General features: G+C 39.5%; 1 gene segment (V, D, J or C); it reads left to right on the top strand.

The window, feature by feature from the left end:
* The first annotated feature begins 2,415 nt into the window (after positions 1–2,415).
* LOC118812133 lies at positions 2,416–4,096 on the top strand. The segment is given in 2 exon segments: positions 2,416–2,479; positions 2,583–4,096. Coding segments are annotated over 2 exon segments (387 nt in total).
* The last annotated feature ends 11,682 nt before the right edge of the window (positions 4,097–15,778 follow it).

Here is a 15,778-nt window from a genome sequence, read left to right as displayed (position 1 = left end):
GTATTTTCAGTCTGACTCTCTGAGAAATAACACTGAATACTGCATTGAGTAAAACATGCATTAATCTGGTAGACTTAATAAAATGAGATGAAGTGTGTTAATCAGTTTATCTGTTTATGCCTTTCTTTACTGTGTTTGCAATGTTGGAGAAACTTAACACTGACAATAATCTCAGTCAACCTAAAGAGAAACTGTTGAGCATTTTTGTGAAAGTGTGAAAAATTCAGATGCTGTTTATTTTGCACGTACATGTCAGATTATAAAGAGGTGTATTTTTTCATGTAGTTTATGTTTATAAGGTGATTGACAGACTAAGCAGGAGGTTCATCAGCTCCAGCTGGGTTAGCATTACTAACTGAATCACAGTCCATTGCAGTCACCAAGCAACTGTGCTTTGTTGATAAAGCTTGTTCTGTAAAGCTTGTCCATCTTGAGGGTGAATCATGGATTGGTCAGTTGGTTAAACAGGTCTTTGGGCCTTATATAATATTAATTGTACATATTGTACGTTTTTGTACTGCGTTCTATAAGATTTCTTTAAATTGAAAGAAGTAGCATTACTGAGTCAGAGGAATAAATATGCTAAAAATGGTGTCTGTGCTGCTGTGAGTCGCCCTGTAAAACATGAAATAATCATTTAAAACTCAAAGACGTTGGTTTGGATTTGGTGGGAGTTTTTCAGACCATGTTATAAGTCTTTACATACTAACGTTACACACATAAAGGCTTAAAAAGAAGGTCCAGATCAGATCTCAAAGGAAAAAAATCAACATTAAATTGATAAAGATGTGATGACAATAACAGATAATGCATTCCTATCCTAGGACGACACATCCTTCACCAAGTTTTGACTGAGTTTTCTTTGAATTCTCTTTTAATGCACTCATAATCATCAGATTCATCTGGGCTTCAAAGCATAACTGGCAATACAAAATACAGTTCTACACAATGCCTGCAATTACACATTTCCACCAGAGGGGTCTCCAAATCCCCAAAACGTACACAGTGCAGCTGTAAGTGAAACATAATTTAAATTCTCACGTCTGTCCCTCTTTATTACATCACAATATCTGAGCGTTCTAGAACTCGCTGTGATCATCAGCCACTTCCATCCTGTAAAGAAAGAGAGAGCGAAGCACTGGAAGAGGCTTGCTTGATAGGGAGTAAGGTAGGGCTAGTTTGTTTAGGGTTAACAGTAAGCAGGATGGTGTATCGGTCAGGACACAGGAAAGAAGATGAGGAGATGTAATTCTTTCTTTAACTGTATTGTATTCCAGCAGTATTTAGTGATACAGCTTGACATTCAGTATCGCCATCAGTCTGAAATAACAGTAGAATAAACCAGCAATCAAACATAAATCAAGCACAAACTTATCAGTAACATTACAATGCCCATTTAGCAGAAACAGTAACCCAGAGTCACATATAAATGGGAATATTACTCCTCAGAGGAATAGATGTGCTCAAACATGTACATAAAGGACAATGGTGACACCCCCTGGCTATTCGAGGGTACTGCAGAATGGCGTTTACATACGGCGGCCATTTCCATACATAGAACGCTACCAAGCCTTCACTACGATACAATGGTCTCACATTAACTGAGATATATAAAGGATTAGAGCCTTCTTAATGATTAGCTTAACACTTCCTGCAGTCAGTTATTTTCATGTACATCGTGACAACATTGGCAACGTCTCCTCTCACGCTGAACACATACGATTGTGGAGTTGAACTTACGAGGTATGAACACAACAACAACAGCACTTACTTTCCGTCATTGACTCAATACTAGAATATCGCTGGTTGGATCACACAGGAAGGAATAAGGAACGTTAACAGTCATAGGTAGGTGAGACTAGACTATGGAGTGACGCAGCTGAACTGGCGAACTCATCCATCTACGATGGTAAACTACTGAAATATACACGTCGCTCCCCTATACCCATAGAACGCGAGTCTTAAAGTGATATACACCCAAATTGTCTTAGCCTTTTATACAAGGCTGAAGAGAGATTTTGAGTAATTAAATCCATAAAGTACTTTATATGGACAAACAGCTGTGTTGTGATTGTCATTTTATAAAAAGAAAAGAAGCAGAACTGTAAAAATCTTTATACCACAACTCACAGTTATAAATGAAAGAGAGCAAAGAGGGTGAATTCAACAAAAACGGCCAACAACAACCTACTGGCAGAGGTAACATTATTTCTATTATTTTAATTAGAAGAGTGAACGATGCAGTGCAGATCAGATGATTTACAGAAGTGAGATTTGGGTTGAAGTTCTGTTATGAAGATATTTACATAGACAGGAGACACGTTGCTCTGAGTGCTCCATGCTTCAGTGCTCTGGGAGAGTTTATAGTGCTGTGAGTTTAACACTTCATGACTGAGAGCTGCTACAGCAACTTCTTCACCCACAGCAGCCATGACTTTAATCCCCATCTTCATCTGGACTCTGATCTTCTGGACTCGAGGTCAGAAACTGTTGTATATTTTAGCTTTAGAGTGACCTGTCCTGGACATACTAGGGACTTGTACATAAATATCTATGTAAAATGAGCATGTCTTTTTTTCCAGAGTCCACAGGTCAGGTGACTGTAACTCAGACTCCTGCAGTGAAATCTGCTCGTCCAGGAGACACAGTCACCATCAGCTGTAGAACCAGCACTGCAGTGTATTACTACAGCTCAAATGGTCACTACTTATACTGGTATCAGCAGAAACCTGGAGAAACTCCTAAACTCCTGATTAAACTTGCGAATCAGCTTCAGTCTGGTTTTCCAGCTCGTTTTAGTGGCAGCGGATCTGGAACAGCCTTCACTCTGACCATCAGTGGGGTCCAGCCTGAAGATGCAGGAGATTATTACTGTCAGAGTTACCATTATATCAGCAGCAACGATCTGTTCACACAGTGACACAGAGCCGTACAAAAACCTCCCTCAGTCACACTGTACAGTGGCTGCACTGCTGCAGTGGGACCTCCTGCAGGTGCTGGAGTCGGAGGCTGTGAATATATATGAATATTTACTAAACTAGAATATGTATATAGTGTAAAGCAGAAACTAGAACACTGTTTCAGTTTTTGAAGGAAAGCTTTTATTTATAAGGCAAAGTTTCACACATTTCAGCACTGAAACACATTTAACACATCTAACTGACTGCTGTGCTAAATGATCCGATCTTAGCAAAGCGGAGGTGCATTTGTGAGGTCACAGGTCAGAGCATTGGTCTGCGCTCACTGTCTTGCGGACAGTAGGCTGGGAGTCCTTGGTGGCCTCACAGGTCACTGTGTTCTTCAGCCACCGCTGCTGGCTGAGGGTCAGGGTGCTGCTCCAGCTGTAGAGGCCGTCGTTCTTCTGCAGAAGCGCAGGGCTGACCCCCGACTCCAATGAGCAAACGCCCACCTTCCAGCTCAGCTTCCAGTCTGAGGGGAAGCCCCCGCTGCCCACACAGTCCAGAGTGGCCTTCTCCTGATCCTGCTCCACGCTGGACGGGGGCAGCAACGTGAGGGTGGGTGCCGTGTCACCTAGGAGACACACATACACAGTCTAAAGCTCTGATAGGTGGAGACAGCTATCAATCATTCAGCCCAGAGAAACAGGTGGAGCCGCCACAGGAAGACACTGTGTTTCATTTCTCTCAAACCACACAGAGCAGAACTGAGTTCAGTTGAGCATAAAAACACATTCAAACTGCAGCCTGTTTATTTCAAATATATCTGACCTGAATTACAATATTTCATAAATGATATTGTGTCCTGAACGTATTACTGTTGGACTTTAATAAAAGCATTAAGAACAATGTGCAGTTTGGTTCCTCCCCCGAAAGCAAATACTTAAGTCTGAAATCTTTTATTAGAAGTTAAAAATTCATTACAAGTTAAAATTAGAAGTTAAAGTTTACTGACTAACCAGAAACCTTTCAGAGTCAACAGTGACATCTAAATACTGGAACAAATGTTCAAAAAACTATTAATCCTTAAACACAAATCACTCCATCAGAATAAGACAAATAGTTCCTCTATTTCTCCAACAGACTCACAGAAAACAAGACTACAAACACACTCAGACAATGTTTTTAGAGGAATTAACTCACTGCTATTGTCACTTCCCTTCACAGTGATAGACAGAGTGTAGAAAAGGGCCAAACTTATCAAATAAAGGCCATTTATCCACTGAACATTATGAGATCGCCCCCTGGTGGTTATGCAGAAGAACCTCACACTGGTTTGATAAGAGCTTACTTTAGTTCAGTGATTGTAAAGAGAGCTTATCAGCCAAGATTTGACTGAAATACTGAATCTTAACTTTAGGCCAGTGTAAGACTCTGGAAAGGTGTAAAGAGTTGTTAGAAAGGAATAGTAGCCAATTATGAATCAATTGGTTTTATGAGTATATAAAGACTTTAAAGAAACATTATGTAATATATTTTCTGTAGTAAATCATGAAATGACCATTATATGTGTTATGACCCTATGGGTCATAGTTTTTGTAGTGTGTTTTTTGTATCTATTGCAGAGCTGAGGGAAGATGCACTGAGCCACCACCAGGGGGAGCCGCCAATAAAAGAGAGACGCCCAGGCGGAAGTGGGGGGGTGCTTTTGCTTCTGGTGTGGCTTCTGTTGCGTTCCTGGTTCCCTGCAGTCACTTGAGCGACACTACTGCTGTAGAGCTGTGTTGGTGTGAGAGCTTCACTACTGGTGTATGGTTTACTGGTGTTTTGCTGTTTGTCCTTGCTCATGCCGTTACTCTTTCATTGAAGTATACTGTAAACACTCAGCTACCGTGGCTGCCCAGACAATAGCTCTTGTACATAAACTCTCACTGGGGAAGAGGGGGTTATTTTTTTTTGCTGTTGTCTTTTTCTCTTGGTTTGCTTTAGTTAGGAAGTTAGGTTAGAAATTGTATTTGATTTTCTTTTTGTTTGTTAGGTAAGTTATATTTTCCTAAACTTAAGTTAGCTGTGTTTTTGTTTGTTATTTTATTTTACCCTTCCCTCCCCTAACATTTCATAACTGTCTAAAGCCCTGAACTCTTGAAAATAAAGCCAAATTGTTATTGTCGCAAACATTGGTTGTCTGTGTGCCTTGGGGAACCGGGACGGCACGGAGGTCTCTTTATTTTTATGTTGCGGCCCGACCTAGACCGGGTCGTAACATATGTCATCAGAGATTAAGAAATCATGGTAAATTGAATTCTTGGCTTCTCCGACAACAGAGCTACAGCCAATTTCCATTCTGGAGTGGAAAGACTGTTTGTGTTTTGGTCTGTGATCCCAGTCATTACCTATTTCTTAGTAACATTTCAGCACCTCAGGTTGCCAGATATGAAACAAATTGGCAGGCAAACACAGAGAGCTGTAGCCATGGAAGCAAGCTAACAAATAAACTCTATCCTGACCTAAAAAGACTCGGCGTCCTCCTAAAAAGCTCCATGACCCGAGACGTAGTAAAACGCGAGTAAATATTGGTGATGTATTTAAAAGATGGAGACAACTTAGAGCCCAGAAGGACTTTAAGACGGTTGCCTAGTTGGCTGATTTTCTCCTGAGCAGGTGAGCATTGAGCTCCAGCTGAGATCAGCTAAGCTCAACTAATTCATCACGGCTGCTTGTAGGAATGAGCATTTTAAGTCATTTTAACATTTGAGTACTCGGATTCATGCTCTGTGGTCCATGTGCAGCTGGGTTATCAAGGCAGATGAGGCTGAAGTTGGCCTGCTTAGTTGTGCTAGCATGTGCAGGCTAGGCTAGTGAAGCTAGCATGTACCGCCAATGTGCCTTAAATCTCATTCTCTCATAGTTTACGCTGTTTTAGTGTGAGTCGTATTTTCACTCTGACACTCAGAGAAAAAACACTGAATATTGCATTGAGTAAAACATGCATTAATCTGGTAGACTTAATAAAATGAGATGAAGTGTGTTAATCAGTTTATCTGTTTATGGCTTTCTTTACTGTTTTTGCAATGTTGGAGAAATTTAACACTGACAATAATCTCATTCAACCTAAAGAGAAACTGTTGAGCATTTTTGTGAAAGTGTGAAAATTTCAGATGCTGTTTATTTTGCACATACATGTCAGATTATAAAGAGGTGTATTTTTTCATGTAGTTTATGTTTATAAGGTGATTGAGGGACTAAGCAGGAAGTTCATCAGCTCCAGCTGGGTTAGCATCACTAACTGAATCACAGTCCACTGCAGTCACCAAGTAGCTGTGCTTTGTTGATAAAGCTCGTTCTGTAATGCTTGTCCATCTTGAGGGTGAATCATGGATTGGTCAGTTGGTTAAACAGGTCTTTGGGCCTTATATAATATTAATTGTACATATTGTACATTTTTGTACTGCGTTCTATAAGATTTATTTAAATTGAAAGAAGTAGCATTACTGAGTCAGAGGAATAAATATGCTAAAAATGGTGTCTGTGCTGCTGTGAGTCGCCCTGTAAAACATGAAATAATCATTTAAAATTCAAAGACGTCGGTTTGGATTTGGTGGGAGTTTTTCAGACCATGTTACAAGTCTTTACATACTAATGTTACACACATAAAGGCTTGAAAAGAAGGTCCAGATCAGATCTCAACGGCAAATAATCAACATTAAGTTGATAAAGATGTGATGACAATAGCAGATAATGCATTCCTATCCTAGGACGACACATCCTTCACCAAGTTTTGACTGAGTTTTCTTTGAATTCTCTTTCAATGCACTCATAATCGTCAGATTCATCTGGGCTTCAAAGCATAACTGGCAATACAAAATACTGTTCTACACAATGCCTGCAATTACACATTTCCACCAGAGGGGTCTCCAAATCCCCAAAACGTACACAGTGCAGCTGTAAGTGAAACATAATTTAAATTCTCACGTCTGTCCCTCTTTATTACATCACAATATCTGAGCGTTCTAGAACTCGCTGTGATCATCAGCCACTTCCATCCTGTAAAGAAAGAGAGAGAAGCACTGGAAGAGGCTGAAGAGAGATTTTGAGTAATTAAATCCATAAAGTACTTTATATGGACAAACAGCTGTGTTGTGATTGTTATTTTATAAAAAGAAAAGAAGCAGAACTGTAAAAATCTTTATACCACAACTCACAGTTATAAATGAAAGAGAGCAAAGAGGGTGAATTCAACACAAACGGCCTACAACAACCTACTGACAGACGTAACATTATTTCTATTATTTTAATTAGAAGAGTGAACGATGCAGTGCAGATCAGATGATTTACAGAAGTAAGATTTGTGTTGAAGTTCTGTTATGAAGATATTTGCATAGACAGGAGACACGTTGCTCTGAGTGCTCCATGCTTCAGTGCTCTGGGAGAGTTTATAGTGCTGTGAGTTTAACATTGCATGACTGAGAGCTGCTACAGCAACTTCTTCACCCACAGCAGCCATGACTTTAATCCCCATTTTCATCTGGACACTGATCTTCTGGACTCAAGGTCAGAAACTATTCTATATTTTAGCTTTAGAGTGACCTGTCCTGGACATACTAGGGACTTGTACATATATCTATGTAAAATGAGTATGTCTTTTTTTCCAGAGTCCACAGGTCAGGTGACTGTAACTCAGACTCCTGCAGTAAAATCTGCTATTTCAGGAGACACAGTCACCATCAGCTGTAGAACCAGCTTTGCAGTGCATGAACACAGCTCAAATAGTCACTCCTTATACTGGTATCAGCAGAAACCTGGAGAAACTCCTAAACTCCTGATTAAACTTGCGAATCAGCTTCAGTCTGGTTTTCCAGCTCGTTTTAGTGGCTGGGGATCTGGGTCATCCTTTACTCTGACCATCAGTGGAGTCCAGCCTGAAGATACAGGAGATTATTTCTGTATGGGTGACGCTTTTGTCAGTGGTAGCTGGGTGATCACACAGTGATACAGAGCCGTACAAAAACCTCCCTCAGTCTGACTGTACAGAGGCTGCACTGCTGCAGTGGGACCTCCTGCAGGTGCTGGAGTTGGAGGCTGTGAATATATATGAATATTTACTAAACTAGAATATGTATTTTATTTATTTATTTATTTGTTTATTTATTGCTTCTTCTTTAATTAGTTGCTACTGAATGCAGAGCTGAACATCATTCTCGAACACTTTAGTCTGAAGTTTTTCATTAGAAGTTAAAAATTCATTCTTAGTTAGAATTAGAAGTTAAAGTTTACTGACTAACCAGAAACCTTACAGAGTCAACACTGACATCTAAATACTGGAACAAATGTTCAAAAAACTATTAATCCTTAAACACAAATCACTCCATCAGAATAAGACAAATAGTTCCTCTATTTCTCCAACAGACTCACAGAAAACAAGACTACAAACACACTCAGACAATGTTTTTAGAGGAATTAACTCACTGCTATTGTCACTTTCCTTCACAATGATAGACAGAGCGTAGAAAAGTGCCAAACTCATCAAAACAAGGCCATTTATCCACTGAGCATTATGAGATCGCCCCCTGGTGGTTATGCAGAAGAACCTCACACTGGTTTGATAAGGGATTAGTTTAGTTCAGTGATTGTAAAGAGAGCTTATCAGCCAAGATTTGACTGAAATACTAAATCTTAACTTTAGGCCAGTGTAAGACTCTGGAAAGGTGTAAAGAGTTTAGGAATAGGAATTTAGGAAGGAAGAGTAACTAGTTATTAATCAAATTCGTTTTATGAGTATATAAATACTTTAAAGAAATACTATGTAATATATTTTCTGTACTAAATCATAAAATTACCATTATATGTCATCAGAAATTAAGAAAACATGCTAAATTGAATTCCTGGCTTTTCCAACAACAGAGCTACAGCCAATTTCCATTCTGGAGTGGAAAGACTGTTTGTGTTTTGGTCTGTGATCCCAGTCATTACCTATTTCTTAGTACCATTTCAACACCTCAGGTTGCCAGATATGAAGCAAATTGGCAGGCAAACACAGAGAGCTGTAGCCATGGAAGCAAGCTAACAAATAAACTCTATCCTGACCTAAAAAGACTCTGCATCCTCCTAAAAAGCTCCATGACCAGAGACGTAGTAAAACGCGAGTAAATATTCATGATGTATTTAAAAGATGGAGACAGCTTAGAGCCCAGAAGGACTTTAAGATGGTTGCCTAGTTGGCTGATTTTCTCCTGAGCAGGTGAGCACTGAGCTCCAGCTGAGGTCAGCTAAGCTCAACTAATTCATCACAGCTGCTTGTAGGAATGAGCATTTTAAGTCATTTTAACATTTGAGTACTCGGATTCATGCTCTGTGGTCCATGTGCAGCTGGGTTATTAAGGCAGATGAGGCTGAAGTTGGTCTTCTTAGTTGTGCTAGCATGTACAGGCTAGGCTAGTGAAGCTAGCATGTACCGCCAATGTGCCTTAAATCTCATTCTCTCATAGTTTACACTGTTTTAGTGTGAATCGAATTTTCACTCTGACTCTCTCAGAAAAAACACTGAATATTGCATTGAGTAAAACATGCATTAATCTGGTAGACTTAATAAAATGAGATGATGTGTGTTAATTGGTTTATCCTTTTATGGCTTTCTTTTCAGTTTTCAGTTTCTGTTTATTTTGCACGTACATGTCAGATTATAAAGAGGTGTATTTTTTCATGTAGTTTATGTTTATAAGGTGATTGAGGGACTAAGCAGGAAGTTCATGAGCTCCATTTGGGTTAGCATTACTAACCCAATCACAGAATCACAGTCCACTGCAGTCACCAAGTAGCTTTGTTTTGTTGATAAAGCTTGTTCTGTAAAGCTTGTCCATCTTGAGGGTGAATCATGGTTTGGTCAGTTGGTTAAACAGGTCTTTGGGCCTTATATAATATTAATTGTACATACTGTATGTTTTTGTACTGCATTCTATAAGATTTCTTTAAAATGAAAGAAGTAGCATTACTGAGTCAGAGGAATAAATATGCTAAAATGGTATCATTTAAAATTCAAAGACATTGGTTTGGATTTGATGGGAGTTTTTCAGACCGTTTATGACCACTTTAAGTCTTTACATGCTAAGATCAAACAGAAATGCTTAAAAAGATGTTCCAGATCGCAATTTTGGTGTTGAAAGCAAAACAGTCAACATTAAATTGATAAAGATGTGATGACAATAACAGATAATGCACTCCTATCCTAGGACGACACATCCTTCACCAAGTTTTGACTGAGTTTTCTTTGAATTCTCTTTCAATGCACTCATAATCATCAGATTCATCTGGGCTTCAAAGCATAACTGGCAATACAAAATACTGTTCTACACAATGCCTGCAATTACACATTTCCACCAGAGGTGTCTCCAAATCCCCAAAATGTACACAGTGCAGCTGTAAGTGGAACATAATTTAAATTCTCACGTCTGTCCCTCTTTATTACATCACAATATCTGAGCGTTCTAGAACTCTCTGTGATCATCAGCCACTTCCATCCTGAAAAGAAATAGAGAGAGAAGCACTGGAAGAGGCTGAAGAGAGATTTTGAGTAATTAAATCCATAAAGTACTTTATATGGACAAACAGCTGTGTTGTGATTGTCATTTAATAAAAAGAAAAGAAGCAGAACTGTAAAAATCTTTATACCACAACTCACAGTTATAAATGAAAGAGAGCAAAGAGGGTGAATTCAACACAAACGGCCTACAACAACCTACTGGCAGAGGTAACATGAGTGATGATGAATGATGAGTCAGCATACAGAGAGGAGGTGCAGCAGCTAACGGACTGGTGCCGAACCAACAACCTGTCTCTGAATGTGGACAAAACTAAGGAGATGGTTGTTGACTTCCGAAGAGTGCGGGGTGACCACCCCCCCACTGAACATCACTGGCTCTGCTGTGGAGATCGTCAGGTACACCAAGTTCCTCTGTGTCCATATCACAGAGAATCTCACCTGGTCCCTCAACACCAACTCCATAGCCTCTACTTCCTACGGAGACTGAAGAAAGCTCATCTCCCCCTCCCATACTCACAATGTTCTACAGGGGGACTGTGGAGAGCATCTTGAGCAGCGGCATCATCGGTTTGGGAATTGCACCGTCTCCAACCGCCAGACTCTACAGCGCATAGCGAGGACAGCTGAGAAGATCATCGGGGTCTCTCTCCCCTCCATCATGGACATCTACACCACACGCTGCATCCGGAAAGCCACCAGCATTGTGGACGACCCCATCCATCCCTCGCATGGACTTTTCTCACTGCTGCCGTCTGGCAGAAGGTACCACAGCATCCGTGCCATCACTGCCAGACTCTGCAACAGCTTTGTTCATCAAGCGATCAGGTTTTTAAATTCACAAGGACTGATCTGAAAACCCCCCCTCACACACATACTCCACACTCACACACACACACACACACGCACACACATACTCACACACACACACACACACACCTCTTTTGATGCTCTACTTGCACTGTCTGGAACTTTGCCTCTAACACTGTGTTTACACTGTGTTTACTCAAGTACTGTGTATATCCTACCTCAGTAACTGCTTTGCTCATGTATGTTATCTGACTGTGTTTACTCACAGATCACAGCATGTTAAATAATCTTTGCACCTTATTCCACAACCCTACCTCATGCTCAGAAATGAGTGCTGTGTCAGCACTGCACTGACCTGTCTGTTTACTGTGTCTAATGTCTGTTTTATTTCTCGTATTTATTGTTTTGATTCTAGTTTAATGTTTTGCACACTTACGTCTGCACGTTGCACTTTATACTGTCTATTTTGTTCCATGTTGCACCGTGTAGTTCCTGGAGGAATGTAATTTCACTCCACTGTGTACTTGTACATAGATGGAATGGCAATAAAAGCCTCTTGACTTGACTTGACTAACATTATTTCCATTATTTTAATTTGAAGAGTGAACAATAAATTGCAGATCAGATGATTTACAGAAGTGAAATTTCCGATAATGTTCTGTTATGAAGATGTTTACTTAGACAGAAGACATGTTGTCCTGAGTGCTCCATGCTTCAGTGCTCTGGGAGAGTTTATAGTGCTGTGAGTTTAACACTTCATGACTGAGAGCTGCTACAGCAACTTCTTCACCCACAGCAGCCACAGTTGCCGACGTAAGCTAAGCCTACTAGTAAGGGGTGATCAGCGCGTGGGGCCAACGCGTGCCCATTTGCTCAAACTGTCAGTGGCTCAGTCAGGATTGCACATTCGCCGCCAGCCCAGTTAACGACTGCGTTCTGTGGTTCAGATTTTTCGCGGGTTGCCTGAAGCCTGTAGAGAAATTGTAGTGAAAACTTTCACTATAGCTGCACAAAAATTTGTAGGCGCTACAGCTATTTAATAAAACTGAAGCGGCTACAGCTACTAGCTACAAAAATTTGCAGCTAACTACAAAAAGTAGCGCGCTACTTAGCTACTCCCCCGTCCCTGCTCATAAATCCCTCACTGAATTTGTGAATCAGGTTCAGTCTAGTTTTTCAACTCACTACTAACAGTAGAGAATGCATAACTGACTTTAATCACAATGGTTTTATTAACATGGAATATCATATGGACATCTGAGAGAGGTGTTAATAGACACTTTTCACTATGGCAACTCAGTTCCCTTCACCTTTATTACAACGTCCATTCTTTTCAGCAGACCCGCTTTCAGGTTTTCAAAGAAATCTGCAGGGAAAATTTTCCACACCTCCAAAGTTCAGTCTTAGAAGTTGGTTACATTTTCTGCATCTCACTATCCAAATAATCCCAGATACATTCAGTGAGATGTTGAGGTCTGGACTCTGGGGTGTTCGGTCCATTGTTCTTTGTCTGTTTTCTTTTCTCAGTAAGAGCTTCTTAACAGGTACACATCCTTTTAGACTCATAGTGCTGAGTCGTCTTCTCACAGTGGAAGGATGGACAGAAACACCTGTGATATACCATCCAAACTTTTTGGAATTGGGTTTGCACATTCACAGCGTGTTATTAATTTCAAGTTATGTTTATTGTTCATGTTCAAGCTCCCGCTGTTTAACATTGCTAAATAACTGACCCTCTTCTTGTCTGTCCTCATTGCAGTCACAGACTAACCTGACTTTATTGGTAAATAAAGGGCCAAACATAATATTTATTGTTCATATTGAGAAAAGATTATTAGAATTCTCATGACTGTTTATTACATCACAGTGGCTGAGTTTTGTAGATGAAGGCACTCTATTATTACAAATAAGAATGAAGGTGACTGTATTTTAAGTGGCCCTTTATAGATGATTAATAAACTCGTAACAGAGTATCAGTAACACATCAACAACATATCAGTGAAATACTGTAGGATCTGAATACATTGAATTAAATATCTTGAAGATGTTCTGTTTATATATTACTCAGAGTAGTACTTAAGTAGATGTATTGTTGATATGATACATGAAGTAGATTTAATATGTTATTTTCATTATGCAAAACCTAACCTTACCCAAAACCTAACCCTGGCCCTAATCCTAGCCTTAATCTTAACCTTAACCTCAACCTCAACCTCAACCTCACCCCTAAGCCTAATTTTAACACTCACCCTAACCTTAACCTCAACCAAAAAAATAATAATTTTAACCCTCACTCTGGTCCTAATCCTAACCTTAAATTCAAACCAAAACCTAATCCTAACCTTAACCTCAACCCATAACCTAATCCAGTTACATAATGGTGTCAGTGTGTCTATAATGGCTTGTTGAGAATGTTGAGATGGTTGAGAATGTAATAATCCCAGGTTTATTACATTCTAAGGCTTATTATTCAGTAACTACAGGGACTTCATTGCAAACTGGTTGAGCTTTTCTTAGGTAATAGAAGAGTGTAATAAACTTTGGGCCTGCCGGTGGGCCCTGTCCATTTTTAAAGTGTCACTGTGTTTTATCATGTTACCCATTCTGCCCATGTTTATTCTTTAACAGTTTCACATTTGCCTCTGGATTATTTTATTTTTTAACATTTATTCATATTTTCTATGATACAATAAACTCTTAAAGTTCTGTACAAATAAATCTTCTGCCCTAACTTCAGTTCTGCCATCATCTAAGACAAATGAAACTGTGCAGAAGCCAACTATTATTCACAATTTGGTCACTGTGTCTTCTGCAGGTTAAGCAGTGAACAAATCAGATGACAATGCATCAGAATTGCTCTTTGAAAAGTAGCTGTAACTGAAAAATAACTGGTTTATTCACCTCTTTATCCTCAATGCTGCCATGACGCAGGCCTTCTTTCCCTATGTGTCTATGTGAACATCTCCTTTATCTTAATGCACAGTGAACAAGAAAAAAATCCCAAATGGATGATTTACAGAAGTGAAACTTCTGGTAAAGTTCTGTTATGAAGATATTTGCACAGACAGAAGACACGTTGCACTGAGTGCTCCATGCTTCAGTGCTCTGGGAGAGTTTATAGTGCTGTGAGTTTAACACTTCATGACTGAGAGCTGCTACAGCAACTTCTTCACCCACAGCAGCCATGACCTTAATCCCCATCTTCATCTGGACACTGATCTTCTGAACTCAAGGTCAGACTCTAAAAATACATGAATTACATTTTTTAAATATTACACTAATGAGTCTTAAATGAGAGCAATGGTACAATGTCATATCAACTTGTATTTTTCCAGAGTCCACAGGTCAGGTGACTGTAACTCAGACCCCTGCAGTGAAATCTGCTCTTCCAGGAGAAACAGTCACCATCAGCTGTAGAACCAGCCCTGCAGTGTATTACTACAGCTCATCTGGTCACTGTTTACACTGGTATCAGCAGAAACTTGGAGAAGCTCCTAAACTCCTGATTAAACTTGCGAATCAGCTTCAGTCTGGTTTTCCAGCTCGTTTTAGTGGCAGCGGCTCTGGAACAGACTTCACGCTGACCATCAGTGGAGTCCAACCTGAAGATGATGGAGATTATTTCTGTCAGGGTGATTATTATATCAGCAGTAACCATCTGTTCACACAGTGACACAGAGCCGTACAAAAACCTCCCTCAGTCTGACTGTACAGAGGCTGCACTGCTGCAGTGGGACCTCCTGCAGGTGCTGGAGTTGGAGGCTGTGAATATATATGAATATTTACTAAACTAGAATATGTATTTTTATTTATTTATTTAAATAAGTTATTTATTTATTTATTTATTGCTTCTTTTAATTAGTTGCTACTGAATGCAGAGCTAAACGACACTCTCAAACACTTCAGTCTGAAATCTTTCATTAGAAGTTAAAAATTCATTCTTAATGAATTAGACGGTAAAGTTTACTGACTAACCAGAAACCTTACAGAGTCAACACTGACATCTGAATACTGGAATAAATGTTCAAAAAACTATTAATCCTTAAACACAAATTACTCCATCAGAATAAGACAAATAGCTCCTCTATTTACACTCAGTGTTTTTTTTTTCCCATTTTCCAACTCGGTTTCTACAGCATAGCAGCTCTATATTTATATATATATTTTAACAAACCATATTTGCTGCTGAAAAACTGCCTGACTTGCTGTTCTGCTGTTCTTTTTTCCTGCCATTTTGAAAGCCTGATTTGCGTTTTTGGCCAAATAAGCTTGACAGAACGGAAGACACATTGTCATTGGCACTGTATGTAAAATAGGTCTTTAATTATGATCTAATTAATGCATAGTTATAATTAAGAATCTTTCAGTAAGCCTAAAAGTTTCCGGCTAAAGAGCTGGAATCATCCTAATCCCCACTCCTGTGTACATTAGTTTGATTTCAGTCCCAGAGAGCAAACAGTCATTGAATTCATATTAAATAAACATTAAATCCTCACTGTTAACTTCATTGACTGAGTGTTCTAATCTAATGTTGATC

This window comes from Colossoma macropomum, unplaced genomic scaffold (genome assembly GCF_904425465.1).
Source record: "Colossoma macropomum unplaced genomic scaffold, Colossoma_macropomum, whole genome shotgun sequence".
NCBI lineage: Eukaryota > Metazoa > Chordata > Actinopteri > Characiformes > Serrasalmidae > Colossoma > Colossoma macropomum.
The sequence above is the reverse complement of the archived record's forward strand: the minus strand, read 5'-3'. Positions and strand labels throughout refer to the sequence as shown.